Source organism: Myotis lucifugus, unplaced genomic scaffold, assembly GCF_000147115.1.
Source record: "Myotis lucifugus unplaced genomic scaffold, Myoluc2.0 scaffold_139, whole genome shotgun sequence".
Taxonomy (NCBI): Eukaryota; Metazoa; Chordata; class Mammalia; order Chiroptera; family Vespertilionidae; genus Myotis; species Myotis lucifugus.
In genome coordinates, this window is record NW_005871187.1 from 599,539 (window position 1) to 620,717 (window position 21,179).

General features: G+C 35.8%; 1 protein-coding gene across 1 annotated transcript in view; it reads left to right on the top strand.

Moving 5' to 3' along the window:
• The first annotated feature begins 9,730 nt into the window (after positions 1-9,730).
• The window catches only part of CNTN5 (contactin 5), a 643,923-nt gene continuing 632,474 nt past the window's right edge, over positions 9,731-21,179 (top strand). The window contains exon 1 of the mRNA XM_023758835.1: positions 9,731-9,857. Coding sequence (XP_023614603.1) covers positions 9,803-9,857 — 55 coding nt within the window. The 5' untranslated portion in view covers positions 9,731-9,802. The remainder of the gene's footprint in view (positions 9,858-21,179) is intronic.

Below are 21,179 nucleotides of genomic sequence, written 5' to 3' on the forward strand. Positions count from 1 at the left end.
CCAAGATATAGCTTATACATTCAAAGTGTTCACAAGTTTAGACCAGAAGACAAGCTCATAGGTGCTACAATATTATAGGTGAGAACCGTGATATAAACAACATATTCCAAAAGCACAGCAGTGTTAGATTAATGTAGAGGTCGACAAAAATATTTGATAGATTCAAAACTTTAAATACAGAAAAAAACATCATCAGTCTAAGGAACTCTAAAGGAATTTCAGTCATGGGAAGGAGCATGGGCAAAGAAGAAGCATAATCAGCTTGGAAAGGGCAAGTAATGCTTACTGACTACGTGCAACCTCCACACGGAGGCTGTGTCCATCTTGCTGTTTAAATCAGCACTGCCTAGCACAGAACATAGTATATGATAAATGCTCAGGTGCTCAATGAGGAATGAATGAAAATTTAGGTGCCCTAACGGTTTGGCTCAGTGGATAGAGCGTCGGCCTGTGGACTCAAAGGTCCCAGGTTCGATTTCGATCAAGGGCATGTATCTTGGTTGCAAGCACATCCCAGTAGGAGGTGTGCAGGAGGCAGCCGATCGATGTTTCTCTCTCATCGATGTTTCTTGATCTCTATCCCTCTCCCTTCCTCTCTGTAAAAAAAATCAATAAAATATATTTAAAAAAATAAAATTTAGGGTATATATGGGAGATATGTAAGTCTAACCAAGAACACATACCGATCGTAAATATGGTTGCAACAAAAAGAAGCTCAAAGAACATGCAATAAACATAATAAAAGCAAAAGGAGAAATAAAATGATTCACAGTTCTAGTTGAGGATTTCAACACTTTATTCTCAACCGCCGCTGGCCGCTGCCCTCCCTCCTACCCCCCGCATCGCCGTCCCCTGCCTGCTGGCATGTGCTTTGGCTGGCCTGGCGCTGCCTGCTCGCCAGCCCTGCCACTCGCCTAATGGTCATTCTGCCATTTGGTCAATTTGCATATTATGCTTTTATTATATATGATAAGATGCTAACATTGGGGGAAGAAAGGTAAAAGTCACATAAACCCTTCCTTTACTTTTTTTCAACTACTGCCTCCCTGTGAATCTATAGTTATTTCAAAAATAGTTTAGAAAATCATTTGTAATATATAAATCTGCTACTTACTTTAGATTATGAAATAGAACAATCTGCTTGATTTTCCCTTCCCCAATTTCTTGACTTATACAAAAATCAACTTAAGGATGATGTCTTCTTCAAACAATAAACAATAGTATTTTGTGGGGCAGTCAAAAATATTTCGATTTAATACATTTTAAGGTTGGGGAATAGCCGAGAGGAGCATGTCTTAAATACTAACTAAGCCTTAGCAACTTAATGTTATGAAAAAAGTTACTATAACATGACATGGTTTTACACTTTCCAATTCTCTTGTCAGATCTTGATAAGCCGATTTATTCATTTTACTGAAACTGAAATTATACTGGGCCCTTGGGATCCCTGTCAGAGTGCTCTCCTGGGTGGGCTCTGAACCTTGTAGTCCTGGAAGGTCCTACGCACTTAAAAATTCTCTCCTGAATTATTTGATGGCTAAGAGTACAATTGATTGAAGTGTATCTTGTCTTTCATAATTTACCTATATTTGCAACTCTGTAAACTAAACATTTAAGAATGTTCTAAGCTCTTTAACTGAATTAAGGGAAACAACGTGAGGAAATATATGCTCATTTGGGGGTTTTAGACTTTTTAGTTGTGAGGCTTCAAGGAGTTAATGAAATCAGGTAACATTGCTGAGCACCAGGAAAGGCCTGTGCAGAGAGGCCTTTTTTATCAGGGAGTTGGCTTCGCCCGGAATTTAGTGTTTTTTCATTTTCCTTGCTAGTCCCTATTGACCTGGTCACATTGTTCCTCCGCAGTTACTGTGTGAGAAAAATCAATAGTTGTCATTTGTATTAAAGTCTGAAGTATAAAAAGATGCAGTGCATATTCCTGTAGCCTCTTGTTTTCATTCATTGGGATTTCTTTATAAATCCTTTGTCAACAACATAGAAGATGACACTTACAGATTCTTGTCATATAGCTAGTAAAATTCCACTAGGGGAGCTGCCTAATATTTTATAACAATACTATATTTGTATGGGGCATGTTCCCAAGTTTGTGTTTGTTTGTTTGATTTTTTTTTTTGGCTTTCTTTGTCATTTAGCAGCCCTATTTTCCTTGTCTTTAGAGAATATAAATTTTTCAGGCAAAATGTTTTAATATGGAAATGAAGAACAAAGATGTGTGTGATTCTTAAGGGGATTGCTATTAGCTGTTTCAAACATTGCCTTGGATTTAGCTACAATTCCCACTTTAACTATGCGCCTATAATAAAACATTGTTTATATACAATTTAGCCCTCTGGTATCTACTGCCAGACAAAGATAATGATTCAAAATGCCAGTTTTCTGAGGACAGAAGGGTTAAATTTTAAGTAAATCATTAAAACCCAATTCAACCAAAATTAAGTGAGCACAATTATTGTTATTTTAACTGTCTTCGAAAGATCCTTGTTCCTCTATTTAAATAAATTAAAAGAGGATTAAATATCAGTCTAAATGGGGGTCCATCTCTCTTGCTACAGACCATGACTCTAAAATCTTATTCAAATCACGTTATGCAAAGGACATCTTTATTGCCCTTAGTTAAGCAACTTAATAATTCATTTTATCCTTTCCACAACTAGATGTTTTGAAATAAGGAATTTTATGGTAAGGGGTGTGTGAGTATTTCTGGAAGATATACAACCCTAATTAGGTTTGCAAATGAAAAATTATTTTAATTAGCTGGCCTCCCAAATGTTTGAGGTGGACTAGTGGGAGATGTGACAAGATGCATAGATCGTATCAAACTATGGAGACCTGCTAATGTGATACTAAGCAATTTAGGTTTCTGTTTCACGCGACGGGAGAAGTTGTGCATGTGCTAAATTCTGTGTAAAAGAGTTTTAAATATATAATTTCTCTTCATTACCAAATAGCTGTGCAATCTGAGAAAATTTACTTAACCTCTAACTATCTCAGATTTATCATCTTTAAAATCAGAGTATATAGATTTGTCTCATGGAGCTCTCGGTATTAAGTGAGTGCCCTAAGGTAAAGCAGTTAGAACACTTCCAGGCGTATAGTAAACATGTGAGTTAGCTTCTGTTATGTTCCTTTTACTCATTTTAGAACTTCCCACTGCAATTATTTTTTCTTCTATCTGATGATTATCATGTGTTATTTTTCAAAGATTTACTATCAACAAACTCAGTTTCCCCCCAGTTTTATGAAGACATAATTGACCTCTCAGTTGTTGATTGAGTGGGAAGAGCTTTATTTAGCTGGTAACCTTTCATTTTGGCTGTGTTTAGAATTATAGATTGACAGTCATTTCTTCTCAGCACATTACTCCAAACTTTTTTGGATGCCATCACTGCTGTCATTAAGTCAACTGAGATCCTGATTTTCCTACTTCTCTAATTAATACCTCTTTTTCTCTCCGCTGTTTTTTATCTTTAATATGCAGCATTTTCAGTGATTTGCTGAGGTGGTCACTCTTGGGTGTGTGTGGTTTGGTTTTGTTTCTCAGGCCTCCATGGACCTTAACATTGTTCAATTTCATCAGTTCTGGAAAAGTTTAGCAATTATCTCTTCACATAGCATTTTATCCCATTCTCTTTTTCTGGTAGTCTGATTGATATATAAGACATTCTAACTGTATACTTTATTCTGTTTATCTTTCTTTCATATTTTATACCCATTTGTCTTACTGGGTATAAATTTCTCCATCTCTGTTTCTTATTTTTCATAATACTAATTTCTTTTTGTTTAAAAGCAGACCGCATACATTTGTTTGAGCATCTGTGTCTGAAAAGTCAAATGTCTGTTGTCTACAACATCTGATTCCGACTTTGACTGTTTCTATTGATTCTCTCACTCATAATGATATTTTCCTGTATATTTGGTGAATATCGACTATGAATTTTTAATTATGAGATTTTCCTTTTCCTTTCCATCCATTCTTGTGACTTAAGATTGAAATTTTTATTTTATTACTCGCTGGGTAGTGTATTTCTGTGGGGAGATATTTCTAGCTCATTCTAACTATGATTTTGAAGCCCTTTGGCATACTAGATATACAGAGGAGGGCAAAAGTAGGCTTACAATTATAATACAAATGAATAATACAATAATTAAGACATAATAATACAAAAATAAACTCTGTGTTTTGCAGACTTACAACGGTGGACTTACTTTTGGGCACCCCTGTATAGAATTTCTTAATGTTTATTTTTACCTTATGTGGCCCTAGGCTTTCTTTTTGGTCCCACATATTCAGACAAGCTATACACACTGACCTAAAGTTGATTGGGATTTAGTAAGTGGCCTAACAGTGAAAGTTAGCTTCATGTCTCAGCTTGCTTCTTTTATCTAGTTTTGATCTTTAATAAGTTTTAATTTTTTTGAATCAGTTTCTTGAGGCATTTAAAAATATTTTACAATATAAATTGTAATATTTTAAGAACTCAATTTTGTCATGGCACCTAGTTCCAATATTACCAGAAGGGGAAATATGCTGTCAGCTGGCCATGGATGGTGCCCAGCATCCCACACAAGTCCTGTCAGAATTTGCATGGAGGCTGGCTTCAGGCTCAATGAGCCACTGTTCTGTCTTCACCCTTTTCCTGTCAATCACCAGATGACAGGAATTATCGAATATTTCTGACACCATATTCCTAGAGTCAGTGTCTTTTTTCCCCCTGATTTCTGCCTTTATTAAATGCACTATGTAGTATTAGATAATCTTGTGTTTTAAATAAAATTACAAAGTTGACTTAAGGTCTCAAAAGACTAGTGATTCTCTTTCTTAAATCATTGCTGTATGTACACTTTACTTCAGGGCAAATTCTGTGAAGGTAAAAAAAAATGTTCTTAATTACACTGTCAAAAATCATATTAAAAAAATACCTCCAAAATGTCTAAACATTATGAGCTCAGATTTCCATCTACAACCCATAGTACATTGTCAAGGACACAAAATATAATTTATTTTGTTGTGATTCACAATATCATAACTCACTCTGGTTATGTTTGAAGGTGAGAATTCTGTTCATCCACCTCCTGACACGGCTGCATGGTCCTCAAGGGATGTATGATAGCCAGCATGACAAGACCAGCACACTTTCTTTTGTTTCTCTGCTAGATCTTCTGTTGCGTTTTATTATCTATATTTTGTCCAGGTGCATTGGGGTAGAAAACTTCAAGGACACGTAGAATACAATTTCTCATAAAGGCTTTTTTTCAATGTTACTTTTCTGTGAGCCTCGCCCTGGCCTTGCTCAGCCTGGAAAGGTTACTTATTCCAGGCAAAAGTGCCACTAGTCCCAGTCTTAGCAAAGAGTTGAGATAGAGAATAAGGAGAGAAAAAGAGATATTTGATCATTTTATTCTTTTCAACCAAACTTAATTCCAAATCCCTCTTATTATAGCTCTATCACATACTAATCAAAGTAGAAACACTTTTACTCGACTTCCACTGTTCTTTATAAAAACTTTTAATATGTTTTATTGATTTCAGAGAGGAAAGGAGAGGGAGAAATAAATGGAAACATCAATGATGAGAAAGAACCATTGATCGGCTGTCTCCTGCACACCCCCTACTGGGGATCAAGCCCACAACCAGGGCATGTACCCTGACTGGGAATCAAATTGTCACCTCCTGGTTTAAAGGTCGACGCTCAACCATTGAGCCATACTGTCCGCGCCCACTGTTCTTATTTGCCAAGTAATTGACATCCTTTATTATCTCCTCTATCTGTTCATGGAGGGTGTACATGTTGATGTTATTAAGTAATTCAAATAAACATTATGCAGAGAAATGACTTATGAGTGCACCAAGAATGAGAGTATTGTCTGTATGAAAAAACCCCAAAGCTAATAGTTTTGAAAAAAATCAATAAAATGAATGACTTAGGAAATGTGTGTGAGAAACTGTATAAAAATTACAAAAACCTTCAATAATGCTATCATCAGACAACTTCACATGTTTCTACACCACTTTAAAGAAAATAAAAATTGTATATGACATATTACAGGCAGGATATATATTTTAAAAAGACTCATGATGTTAAAATAAAAGAAAGAATTTTCCCAGCAGAATGCTATCACATAAAAAATTTCATTCTTATATAAGATGGGCCAATAATGTAGCGTTATATTATATTAGTTAAGTCACAACATTTAAGTTATGAGTGCATGATTTTTAACTGATTTTTTATTAACTCAGTACCAGCCCTGATTGTGGCAGATGAGAGCTTCTGGAGACTTTGTAGACATTGCCACAAGTTCTTTGGTAGGAGATGATGTCGCTGAAAGGTCTATATTACTTTTACCTCTGTTCTGGCTTTTGCTAGCTATGTGATCTCGGCCAGTTATCTTCATAAAAAAGAGATGTCAAGCCCTAGCTGGTTTGGCTCAGTGGACTGAAGGGTCCCAGGTTCGATTCTAGTCAGGGACACATGCCCAGGTTGCGGGCTTGATCCCCAGTGAGGGGCATGCAGGAGGCAGCCAATCAATGATTCTCTCTTATCATTGATGTTTCTATCACACCCTTCCTCTCCCTTCCTCTATGCAATCAATATATATATATATACATACATATATATATATATATATATATATATATATATATATATATGTATATTTTAAAAAAAAGAGGGATGTCAAGTTACTTAACAGAGGTTGTATAAGTAAATGCATAACATAGTGCCTGGCACATAGAATTACATAAATGTTAGCTGTTATTATTATGGAAAATTTAAGAAATAGTGGTCTGTCTTTCTTGTATTATCTTTTGCCAAATAAATTACTTATGAGAGACTCTAGTTTATTTAATAATTATTACTCAAAAAGATTAATTTAATACCTATTGAAAACAGGCATGGTATGTTCTGGATGCTGTGTCTACAAAGGTGAAGAAGACAGTCTTGCTTTTATGGCTATTACATCCCAGTAATACTGATAATTGCTAAGAAGAGAAATAAAGCAGGGACAATGCAGTAAAATCCAGTGACAAGGCTGACAGAAATGTTTGAGGTGGCATGCCATTTTAAGGAGAATGATCAAGAAGAATTGAGGAGCCGTCTTCAAAGATTTGAAGCTATGCAGTAGGGTAAAAACTGTCGATCAAGGAGCCAGGCAAAGGAAGCAGTGAGACGATGAATGCTTGACATATTTGATGAGCAACAAGAAAATCAGTGTGGTGGGACTGGAGTACAGAACGCTAGAAGATGAAATCAGAAAGTTAGGAGGGGACCAGGTTAAAAATGGTCTTGTAGACCACATAAGCAATTTGAATTTTATTTAGAAAATAAACCACTGAAATGGGGAAATAATGTAGCCTGATTTATGTTATTAAAATATAATTCTAACTGCGATGTGATAGCCTACAAGTGGCCCAACTATAGGGAATTGTTTCTACAGAAATGGAGAGAGATCAGCAGGCAATAATAGAATTTTTTTCTCTCTCTCTTAATATCTTTACACACTCATATACACACATCATTAACAAGGAGGCAGTTTTCTATATGCACCTTTAAGAAAAAAATAACTGATTTGTATTCAGGTGGCAACATGCTGTCACTTGATTTATTTTATATAGCATATGTTTAATAATCTTATTTCAGACTCCAGTAAAGATGTGATATTTTTAAATACTTGTCTATGCAATCAACTGCACAATGCATGTATTATTTATAATTTATGGCTTAATACTAAAGCAATGGTCTGCTTATTTTACTTTGCTTGCAAATATTTGTAATAACCAAGGAAAAATTGTTTCAGCACTGACATAAGGTCTTTTTAAAATGGGAGGGTTTTTTTGTTGTATTTGATTAATAGTTTCCAAATTAAAATTTATAGCTTTTCAATTTATCCATGAATAACAACAGTTTAATGTACAACCGTTAGTCTCAGTTATGATATACAGCCTGCCCTGGATGGTTTTTCTCAGTGGTTAGAGTGCCCATGAACTGAATGAAGGGTTGTGTGTTCAATTTCTGGTCAAGGGCAGGTATCTGGGTTGCAGGTTTGATCCCTGGCCTCAGCCGGGACTCTTGTAGGAGGTAACCAATCCATGTGTCTCTCTCGTGTGATTAACTTTTGTGAATATGGTTATATGTATGTGTGTGTGTGTGCAAGAATATATTTAAGACAATAGAGGAAATTGAATATAAAGAGGGAAATATCAGTTTGAGGAACATGGGCTGAGCAGAAGCTCATCAAAACAAGTTAAGCAAAACTATAGTGGCTCCTCAGAACTCACATTGTGGGTTGAAATTCACCATTTCAAATATGCAGTTCTCATGAATCATAATCATAGTTCTAGCAACTTTAGGTCTCTAATGGTTGTGTGAAGTGCTGATTTTCTTTTCCTTTCTGGAAAAAGCAGTGTATAAAAATAAAAATGTTTTAAACTGTAAAACTATTAGTGATAAAGTCGCTTTTTGTTCTTCAAATTTTATTTATTTCTGATTTACTTGGAAGAAAATAATAATAATAAATATATCTGTTCAAGGGGTGGCTAGGAATCAACCATTATTAACTCATTACCTTTCTTTTCCATTACTGATCCCTAGCCATGTAATTAAAATAGCTTACCAAGGCTTAGATTTAAAAGTATGAATAAAATGGAATTAATGGTATTAACATCATTAAGGTAGAAGACTAATAAGATATTCACCTCTTTGGGTATAACTATATTAAATTATAACTTAGCAGCGAAGGGGGATGCTTATATTTTTAAGATGTTTTCTCAAAGATAGATATAACCTCTGATTCTGTAAGAGAAACCAATTGCCAAGAAGCAATTGTTATTTAAAAATCATGCATATACTATACAATTATTTCTCAATTTAATCACTCCCGGCCTAGAAGGACTGCACCGACACCTGAAAACCCAGAAGTTACTTGTTTATTATAGAAATCTCTAACAGACATCTGTCCAGTTCTTGCAGGAAGTTTCATGCTAGAATTTTACATTTTTAATGTTTATTGTACCTTTCAGGACAAGTAAATGGACCAAAGATTATTAATGTGCTATAGTAATTATTGTTCTAAAAATGGCATTAGACAAAAAATTTAAATATTCATGAAAATCCTTATTTCCCTAAGGTTTGGTTAGGAAAAGATGCTGAGAGAAATCGCTCACCAAAGGAGGGAACTATAACACAGTATAGATCATCACAGGAGTTATAAACAAAGGCAGCTGACATTAATAATTAAGTGAGAAAAATTCCCTATGGAGGTTGAGATGAGCTAGAGGCACATGTGTAAAGTCACTTGGCTAATTGATCATTAGTTATGTTCTAGACTAGAGGAATATATATTAATGTAACTCGTTTCTCTACCGTATTTTTCTAGTCCAATAATTTGTCTAATGTAATAAATATAGCTCTTATACATTCCCTGTGAGAAAAAAAAATCATCTCCATTAGAGCCTGATGTTTTTATTATGTGCAAGCAAGTATTCAATATAAATAAATGTGATAGGGAAAGTTTATCACTTCTCTAAAGTTTTTTGTGTTACACTTTAAATTAATTCTAATAGAAATTGTATTATTGTTGTCAATATCCAAATATATATATTAATCTGACCTTAGCACTGAAAGCTATTTACCATTTTATTATGAGATTTTAAAATTGATTTGCATTCACATTTTTGTTTATTTTCTGCGTTTTTGAAAACTGTTATCTATCTCAACAGGGCATTCTTTAATGAAGAAACGTTAGAGCTGCTTACCACACTGCAACACGGGAGATTTTAGTGAAGAACATGGCTTCCTCTTGGAAACTAATCCTGTTTCTGTCAGTTGCTGGGTGTCTTTCAGGTAAAAATCCTGCTTTATGTATCAAATAATGAAAATATATAAAATCCTTCATTACATGTCTTCAGGTGTTCATTTAAATATATTAGTATTCATACTTTTAAACAAAAGAAATACAACCCTTAAACCTTTGTTAGATTGCAAAGAGTCATATACAACTCAATATAATAAGATACTTAGAAAAATGCTATATAAATGTTAATAAAATGAATAGCCACCCCATGTCATTGATTTTCATTTATAATATAAATCATTGTTAGCCTTCAGAATATTTGGCAATATATATATTTATAATTTGTAGCAGGTAATTATAAAGATATCTCATTATCTTGCTAAATTTCACCATATAAAAGCAGAATCATGCTGGCTTTATTACACACACACACACACAAACACACACACACACACACACACACACACACACATAGTCATTTATGGGCATTTCTAACACAATGTTTTTTCTTCATTGTCTTGGCTTCTCTAACTTTGTTTTGATCAATTTTATTGTTCTATATTTTAGATCTAAAGTTAGAAATTTTATTCTGCAAAAGTAGTTTATGTTTATGTTTTTGGGGGAGTAATATTATCATAATGCTAATAATTAATATGCCAGAAGCCTTTTTGTTTAAATTTAAGAATTTCTATAAATTATATTTTAGTGATGATTAAATGCTATACATGGAACATTCTGGTGACTAGATTTAACTCAGTGGCTGTGGTCTCTTATTAAGTACTATCAATGTAACTTCAACTACATATGATGGATGATTCTCCCTAAAGCCAAAAAGTCATCCTCAATTTAGCTTGGGCTCAAAACTTTGAAATTCAAAGGAATATCTTTACATACAAATATAAATATAGTATTTCATCATAATAAATGCATACGTTTAAATGTACTTGTTTACCTGTATTTAAGGCTTTTAAAATATAGATAAAAACCTCTTTCTTGTTGAAATACAAGTAATTAACTGTAAAATCAACAAAACAGTATTAATATGTTGTTATTCTATATAAGCACCATTTCTTCCAGGAAAAAACAGGTTTAAGAAAAGACATGAAAGGTAAGGTAAGACCTCTATAAAATGTTGATAGAGCATCTGTGAAAAAGTGAACAATATGTAAATACCTTCAGAGATGTTTAAAGTTAAATGAAAACCCTGGTATATTAAAATTATAGTTACCTAAAAAAAAAGAAATAGTCTTCAAACATTTTATCCTATTTAGGTTCTTTCTGTGGAGTTTTATGATCTTCCCTGCTGATCTAGTCTATTTCTCTTGTACCTTTCCAATGTTACGCACCTTTCGTACTCCTAAACTAACTGAAGGGAATGGAGACAGGCTGTGAGATAAAATAAAGGATGCCCAATTAAGTTTGAATTTCAAATGAACAAGTAATTTTTTTTAGTTTCAGTATGTACCATGCAACATTTTATTTTATTTAAAATTTAAATGTAACGGGTGCCCAGTGTTTTTATTTATTAATCTGGCAGTGCTTGGTGGAGAGAGAGTATTGGTCTGTAAAATCACTCCAAAGTTTTCTTTTCGTGTATTGGTCCAACATTATTCTCCCAGACCATTTATCTGGGAGATAAATCTCAAAGGAGAGATTATCCTGTGGTTGTGCAAAGATGGAAATATTCGGCCTGATAATTTCTAGGCTTTCAGCTCATAGGGCAGTGATGGCAAACCTATGACACACGTGTCAGAGGTGACACGTGAACTCACTTTTTTGGTTGATTTTTCTTTGTTAAATGGCATTTAAATATATAAAATAAATATCAAAAATATAAGTCTTTGTTTTACTATGGTTGTAAATATAAAAAAAATTCTATATGTGACACGGCACCAGAGTTAAGTTAGGGTTTTTCAAAATGCTGACACGCCGAGCTCAAAAGGTTCGCCATCACTGTCATAGGGGAACCAAAATGCTCTTCTCTTCATAGAGTAAAATGAGACATTGGAAGGTAGGAAAATGAGGCTGAGTTTGGAGGTTAGTTACTACTCAAATATTGTAGACAAAACTGGTAAAAAGTTGAAAACAAAGGACATTTCTCATTTTTATATGAAATTTGATTTTAATCACCTGTATTTAATATTAAGCATCTATAAGTTATTTTTAAAAACTGATTAATTTCTTCTCTGCTATAGATATCTGTTTATAATTGATTAGATACTTGAAAGAATCAGTTTTCAAGGATAATTATATTCAAAACTTTCCCCTTTACCTTCTTATTTTAACAAATTATTCTAGAGGTACAGTCTTTATTTTGCTCTTGTTATTTGTTAATACTTACTTACCTTCAATATTTATTATTTAGCATTTTATGCTATAGTTTTCTGTGGTTACTGCCTTTATTTGTCTATGAGTGTCGTATTAGAGGACCTGTTGGCACATTGACTTGATTACTCCTACAGAAAATGAGGGAAATTATACTATAGGGCATGAGCACATTTTATGTTGTTGCTGCTCTTTGAACCAGCAAAACCTATTAAAGAAATAAGAGATGATCCAGGCTGTATCTCCTATTTGTCTTATTTATTTTAATTAATTAATTAATTAGTTAGTTAGTTAGTTAGTTAGTTAATTAGTTATTATTTATTTCATTGCTCTTCAGAGATATTGGAAGGGAGGTGGGGAGGCAGTGATGTGATAGAGACACCATCAATTGATTGTCTCCCACATAAGCCCTAACCAGGCTGGAAGCAAACCCACAACCCAGGTATGTGCCCTTGACCAGGAATTGAACCTGAGACCCTTCAGTGTGCAGGCCCATGCTCTAACCATTTAGCAAATTGTCCAAGGCTATTTTTTTCATTTCTTAATGGATGGATTATCTGGGGTGTTTTTAACTAGGAAACACAACACTATGTTTAAAAATTGGCTGAGAGCCATAAAAGGCTGACAGATTTCACAGGAATATACAAACTCATATTAACAGTGAACTCAATCAAAACAATGAGATACCACTACACATATCAGAATGCCTAATATGTAGAAAAACAGACCAGTAAAAACAATGCCAATTGCTGGTGAGGATGCAGAAACCTGCAATGTTCATTCATTGCTAGAAGAAAAAGTGGTACAGCCACTTTGCAAGAGGATTGCGCAACATTTACATAGTTAAACAGTCTTACCAAATAATTAAACAATTGGACTCCTAAGCATGTACCTACGTGATTGTATTTTATTTTATTTTTTAATCAATTTTATTTTTATACAAACCATTTTTATTGTGATAAAATATACGTAATGTAAAGTTTACAATTTTAACCATATTAAGTGTATACTTCAGTGGCATAAGTACATTCACAATGTTGTCCAAACATCACAGCTGTCTATCTCCAGAAAGTTTCATCATCCCAAATAGAAACTGTGTACCCATTGAATAATAACTTCTCATCCCGCCACCCTCCCCAACTCCTGGTGACTTCTATTCTAGTTCTTTGTATCTTATTCTACTATTTGGCTATTCTGGGTACCTTGTATAAATGAAATTATACAATACTAGACGCCCAGTGCATGAAATTTGTACACTTGGGGGGGTGTCCCTCAGCCCGGCCTGTGCCCTCCTGCAGTCCAGGAGCCCTCGGGGGATGTCTGAATGAAGGCCTAGGCCCTCTCCATGTCCTAAGCCATCAGTCGAACATCCTTAGCACCGCCACTGTGCTCGCCAACCATGAGCTCAGCTCAGGGCTTCTGGCTGAGTGGTGCTCCCCCTGTGGGAGCACACTGTCCACCAGGGGTCAGCTCCTGCATTGAGCATCTGCCCCCTGGTGGTCAGTGCACATCATAGCAACCAATCGTTCTGCCGTTTGGTCAATTTGCATATTAGCCTTTTATTACATAGGATTGATTCTTTAAAACTTCTGCTCACACAAAGTACATGCACATAAATGTTTATAGGAATTTTGTGAATAATCACCCAAAACTAGAAACAAGAGAGATGTCTTTTAATAAGTAAATGGATAAGTAAACTATGGAAATTCCATACATTGTAATACTTTCCAGTGATAAATAGTAATGAACTATTACACCATGCAAAAACATGGGTGAATTCTAATATGCGCATTGTTCAATGAAAAAAAGCCAGTCTGAATAGACCACATATTAATATGGTTCCATTTATATGATCTTTTGAAAAGGGCAAAAGTATAGAGACTGTATAAATCAGTGATTGCCAGGGAATGAAGTCAGGAGATGATTGAATGGATGAATGACACATATGCCATTTTTTAGGGTGGCGAAATTATTCTGTATGATACTGTACTAGTGTATGTGACATTAAGCATTTATCAAAACCAATTGAACTTTATAGCACAGAGAAACCTTAATGTATACAAATTTAAAAAGTAATCAGTTACACTATATGATTAGGCCCTAAAATAAGACAGTAGTTAAGGGAATTAACGAGAGATGAAAGTTTCAAATATATTTTGACAAATAAAATATTTAGGACTTAGTAAATGATTAATATTTTGTCTACAAGGAAATAGTTAAGTTTTTGTTTTACTTATAGGTGTAGATAATATTGTCATTTACTTGGATACTAAATAACGTAAGAGATATAGTGGAAAAAAAGATAAAAAATGCATGTTAAGTTTCACATATCTGTCATAGACTCAGGTGAAAGTGTCTAAAGTTTAGGAAAGATAACTGATTTAAAAGTAAATTTGAAGTTTATAGGGATAAATTTGAAGGTCTGGGAAGGGAAATAATTACCCAAGGATTATGTATATGAAAATGAGTCATAAGGCAAGGAAGAAAGTAAGAAGCAAATGCTTTTAAAGGACAAGAGAAAATATAGGTTGAAAAGAATCAAAGGTGAGTTATAAGTTTGGAGAGACTCTAGGAATGAGTGATAACAGAACATTATCATAAAGGAAGTGGCCAGTAGCAGAACTTTTGAGTTGGGAAATTGGACAGGTACATGCAAAAAAATGAAACTAGACCACCAACTTACACCATACATAAGAATAAATTCAAAATGGATAAAAGACTTAAATGTAAGTTATGAAACCATAAAAATTCTAGAAGAAACCATAGGCAGCAAAATCTCAGGCATCTCTTGTAGCAATATGTTTGCCAATACATCTCCTAGGGCCGTGGTTGGCAAACCGCGGCTTGCCAGCCACATGTGGCTCTTTGGCCCCTTGAGTGTGGCCACGAAGTTTCAATCACACTGTACGTGTGCGCCCGCACATGGTATTTTGTGGAAAGCCACACTCAAGGGGCCACAGTTTGCCGACCACTGTCCTAGGGCAAAGGAAACTAAAGAGAAAATAAACAAATGGTATTCCATCAAAATAAAAAGCTTCTGTACAGCAAAAAGAAACCATCAACAAAATGAAAAGGGAGCCCACTGTATGGGAGAACATATTTGACAATGATACATCTGGTAAGGGGTTAATTTCCAAAATATATAGGGAATTCAACCAACTTAACAAAAGAAAGACAAACAATCCAATTTAAAAAGTGGGCAAAGGACCTAAATAGATACTTCACCAAAGTGGACATACAGACGGCCAAGAGACATATGAAAAATTGCTCAAAGTTGCTAATCATCAGAGATGCACATTAAAATGACAATGAGGTATTACCTCACACCTGTCAGAATGGCTACCATCAACAAATCAACAAATGCCAAGTGCTGGCAAGAAAGTGGAGAAAAGGGAACTCTAGTATACTGCTGGTGGGAATGCAGACAGGTGCAGCCATTATGGAAAACAGAATGGAGTTTCCTAAAAAAATTAAATATGAAACTACCATTTGACCCAGTGATCAAACTTGTAGGAATATATCCTAAGGATCCTGAAACACCAATCAGAATGAATATATGCACCTCTATGTTCTTAGCAGCACCATTTACAATAGCTAAGATCTGGAACCAGCCCAAGTGCCCATCAGTAGACAAGTGGATAAAAAAAGCTTTGGTACATTTACACCATGCAATACTATGCAGCTGTAAAAAAGAAGGATCTCTTACCCTTTGAGACAGCATGGAGGGAGCTGGAGAGTATTATGCTAAGCGAAAAGAGCCATTCAGAGAAAGACAAGTATCACATAATCTCACTCATATGTGAAAGCTAATGAACAAAATAAACTGACAAATGTAATACATCCAGAGACATAGAAACATGGAGCAGACTGAGGAATCTCAGAAGGAAGGTGGAGGTGCATTAGGGGTGGAGACAGATTAACCAAAGAACTTAATATGCATATAAACATAACCCATGGACATAGACAATAGTGTGGTGAAGGCCTGGGGAGGGGGCTGGTGATGGGTGGAGGGGGGTCACTGGGAGGAAAAAAGGACATCTGTAATACTTTCAACAATAAGGATAAATTTTAAAAAGGAAGATGGAATATTTCTCTAGCTTTATTTCAGAGACAATGACTGTAAGAGCACTGTAATCTCACCACATTATCTGAGCTTAAAAACAACCCAAAATTTGATAAAAATAGCTTTCTGGTGATAAATATGAAATCCTATATAGTAAAAGCCTAATATGCAAATTGTCCCCTCAACTGGGAGTTTGACAGGAGGGCAGGGCTGTCTGGCCAACTGCCCACGGCCCCTTCCCCTGGCCAGCCCCGGTGAGTGGCAGTGGTAGGCAGCCACGGGAAGGGAGGCCCCCGCCTACAGCCAGCAGCTGCTAGGGACCCTATCCATGCACGAATTTCATGCACTGGGCCTCTAGTAATTAAATAAAATCAAAACTTTTCATAATAGAATGTGTAAAAACATTTGTGGGAGGATTCATAATTACTATAGCCTAGCTCTGAATTTATTTGTGACAAGAAGCATCAACATTTCAACCTCTGCGCCCAAATCCATGTTATTGTTTTTGTGTTTTTAAATTGTTCTTCAGAAATGTATCATCCTCCAAATATATAGAGAGGTAGTGATTGGGAGGAGAAAGTATGGTTCAGGATTTATCTTTAAATTTGTAACTTCACTCACATTCCTTAGCTCTTTGTAAATTGTTTTTTATTCAATCTCCCTGTTTAAACAAACAACCATAAAAACTAAAGGTTTTAAATTGCCCTTCTCTGTTATACAAAGCATCCTATCCAATGGGTTTCTTAATCACTATACTCCTTTTGGAATGTGGCTAATAATTATTCTCAGGGAATCATCAGGGTAAAGCAAACAGAAATGGTTGCCAGTCAGCCCTGCGACCCTGGCGGTCCCAGTACAGGAACAATGACCCCTGTGAGCACCACCGTCTGGGAGAAAGCTGCCCCTGAGTCCCTGCCCTGATGCCAGACAATCCAGTTCCTCCTTCTATGTGCCTCACCCTGGTGCTGCAGCTCAGAGGAAGTGAGACCTTAAAAGTCCAGTTAGTGTGCCGGCCCTTTTAGAGGAACAGCTGGGTCTCCAGCAGGCTCCGTGTCACTGAGCCCCAATACCCACTGATTTTTAGTTACGGGGACTTCTTTTCCCAGCTCTGGGAGCCTGGGCTGGGAGTCTGGTATGGGGCTGGAACCCCTTGCTCCTCCCAGAGATGATCTCCCTCTGGATTGAAAGAGTAACACTCGTGGGTGCTGGACCAGCCCGTTCTGTGCCTCTGCCCCTCTTACCAGTCTCAGTGTGCTTTCTTCTTAATTTCTCTAGTTGTAGGACTTCCATTCAGCCGGCTTTCAGGTGGTTCTGGATGATGGCTGTTCTGTATTTTAGTTGTAATTTTGATGTGGTTGGGGGAGGCGTCAAGTACAGGCGTTCACCTATGCTGCCATGTAGGTTCTCCTCAAGAATATTTAATTATTAAAACTAGGGATATTTATAGCTCTTCTAAACTCTTAAAAAAATCCTAACTAAATTTTAAAAATCTTAGAATTAAAAATTGTGAAAATTGTGTGGCCCAATTTCTCGTACTTGGGCAAGTAAAATACTATTTGTTCTCAATAGAGATGATGCTCAGGGAGGTTCTATTACAGGGTCCATGTCACATAGATGGTAACTAGCGAAAGAAGAAGAATATCTGTGTCATACAGAAATGCTTCCTATATACCAGGCAACATGAAGGTGAGACAAGAGAGCACTCCAGTTGCTCAAGGCTGTGCGACCTCCTTCTTAGATAAGTATATCTAGTACTTTCCCCTGAGTTACTTTCAGATGTTTCTGAAGTAAGCTATGTTGCTTTAAAAACACCAAAATAACAACAAAAACCATTTTTCTTATACTTTGACCCTATTTTCCACCACTGGGTTAAATTTATTTTATTGGAGAGGTGACAGGTTTTTTTTCGTTCTGCCAAGAGGCTGATATAATATTGAACAGAGAATGGCTGTCATTGATAAGCTTACACAAATACTCTCCTTCTTCCTGGTGGCAGTCGTGGTAAATAGCACAGAGCTTTGTCACTGTCCGCTAGTGCTGCCTAAGACTCTAAAAGGAAAATGAAAACAGAAGTGTTACAGAACATAGGTACCTGATAATAGTAAGTCTGACTGCCTACTGCAGGGGAGAAAGAGAAATGGATTATGGCTCCTCCATGGTCATTTTAAAATTATGTATGTGCACATTGTATTGGTCCCTAGGAAGCCATGATGATAATGAGCTCACCTCAGTGAAGGAAACCAAGCTGACTCTTATCAGCTTTGCACCGGCGGTATTAGACATGTAATTAATCAGAAGACAATTTAATTTTTCCTTGTCAGCAGGGGAGCGTCACTTGAATTTAGTGAGGTTTATTTTGTTATTTTTATCTTAACGGCAAATAAAATGTTAAAAGTTATCTATAATTGTCTGTTATTTCTGGAGTGATAAAAACCATAAATTAAAGATGCAGATTCAGCATCCTAAAGAAATGATATCAAATATGTGTTCTCAATGTTCTTGGGGTTAAAAAAAAAGAATTAACTAATTTATTATGTTATTTCTCTTACATAAAAGTTATTCAGATATTTTCCACTAAAGTATTAGGTGAAGAGTAAGTGATATGTATCATAGTGTTTTGTAACCCAGAAAGTGTCATAAAAGTTATCTCATGCTTCTTAAAGTAGACTGATTCTTGCTGCCATTATTATTTTCAACAGTGATAAATCTTTACTGAAGGAAATCAATCATGTACATTGGTTCTCTTTGTTATTATAAAATAATGCTCAAAAATTCATATTGTATTTCATATCTATGAGAACTTGTGAACGAATGTTTACTACATTATTATTTTATTTTTTAAAATATGTTTTTATTGATTTCAGAGAGAGGGAGACGGACAGGGAGAGATAGATACATCAATGAGAGAGAATCATCATCAGCTGCCTCCTGCACACCCCCTGCTACTGGGGATCATGCCCACAACTTGGCATGTACCCTAACCGGGAATTGAACTGTGACCTCCTGGTTCATAGGTCAGTGCTCAACCACTGAGCCACACCAGCCAAGCACTGTATTATTTCTTAAGCAGAGATAAATTTCCATCAGAGTAATACAACTGAGAAATATGTCACCTTAAGGTGAAGATTGTTTTATAGCTAGCTAGCATGATCTTCTGGGGATCCATTAGTAATTTGAATCATTTGTCAGCAAGAACAGCTACTTTTCTATATCTCATTGCTTCAAATACAGGTTTCTTCTGCATCTAAAATGGAGAGATGGATATATTCATTGAGCACCCACGCATGCTGAACACAAGATACAGAAGAAATGCAGGGAAAATTTTCTACTCTCCTTGGCTTTAAATAAATTTGTCAGGACTCAAATACCGAAAGTCTATCATGTGTAAAATAAATCATGTATAATTAGTTGTGAGAATGAAAAATCGTTGTGTTGTATATTGTCTTTTGTATATTTTAGCTCTTTGGGAAAATCTTATTTGGCTAACCATCAATCAAGTTAACTACACATTTCTTGAAACGTTGCCAACTTTTACATTGGGTGATATTTATTTGATGTAGGTGTTAACAACAACATTTAACTTTTCCAGTATTTGAAAAAAATGCTTTCCATTCTAAATCTCACTGTAGTGTTGACACTGAAATTTGTCAGAGAACTCAGTTATTCCTAATGATGTGTTTGTGATGGTGGCTGTGCTTCCAGCATGATCTTAATCTCAGCATAGATTTAGAGTATGATAGAACAATCCAATGGTCCAGATCAGAGATAAATATGGTTTTAAGTGATTATCTTTTCCTTTTTAGTACTTGTATATTTTTCTATTACGGTTCTTACTAGAGTCCCAGTGCACAAATCCATGCACCAGTGGGGTCCCTCCACTTGGCCTGTGGAATTGGGCAGAAACTGGACCCCTGAGGGGTCCTAGATTGTGAGAGGACGCAGGCCAGGCCAAGGGACCCCACTGGTGCACGATTGGGGCTGGGAGGGATGCAGGAGGTTGGCCAGCCAGGGAGGGACCATGGGAGGGCTTCAGAGCGTGTCCGACCCATCTCACTCAGACCTGATCGGCCAGACCCCAGCAGCAAGCTAACATACCAGTTGGAGCATCTGCCCCCTGGTGCACGTCATAGTGACTGGTCAACCAGTTCATTGTCTGCCCACTGGTGGTCAGTGCATGTCATAGCGAGCAGTTGAGCAGACCTAGCATATCATTAGCATATTACGTTTTGATTGGTTGAATGAACGCCCAGACTACCAGACACTTAGCCTATTAGGCTTTTATTATATAAAATATGTGTAAAATAAAATAAAATACAAGACCATTTATTCTCTACAGAGACAATGTCTGTTCTATTGATGTTTCATACATAAGACTTTCTGTAAGTATGGGTGCCTATTTTTTTAAATGAATGAAAGGAAACAATTGTTTGATCCTTGTTTTCTGCTAAGAGAGGCATAAGTTATATTTCTGATTATAATAATTTCTGGTCAGAAAACATCTAAAGAGGATGAATAACTTTGGATTCTCTAACCTGATCATTCCATTTTGTTTCAATGCCAAAAACTCAGCTGAAGCTTCTTTGGACATAATAAAGTCCTAAATTAAAGAAGTAGTAATTACCCTAAGTGAGTTCAGGGAATTGTAAAAGTAGCCAGTAAAATTTTGAAAGAAAAAAAGAAATCAATGGGGAAAAAAGGAAGTAAAGAAAGAGAAAATGAAAATGTGAAATCTGTGAATCATCAGTGCCTTTGATCAGGCTGTTCAGGCTTCATAGGACCCCTTTCCCCCAGAACGTAGGTCAGGAAGATTTAGCTTCAAGAGCTCCTAAAGCTCTCTACCTGCTCCTCTCTGGTAATTCAGAGACGAAACAGCGAATGATGCCTTTACTAGAGCTATAATTGTTTAAATCCTAAATTGAGAGAGAATATTTCAACTTGTCCTCTGGGTCCATGTTTGTTTCAGCTTAATCCCTGAAGGAGTTGA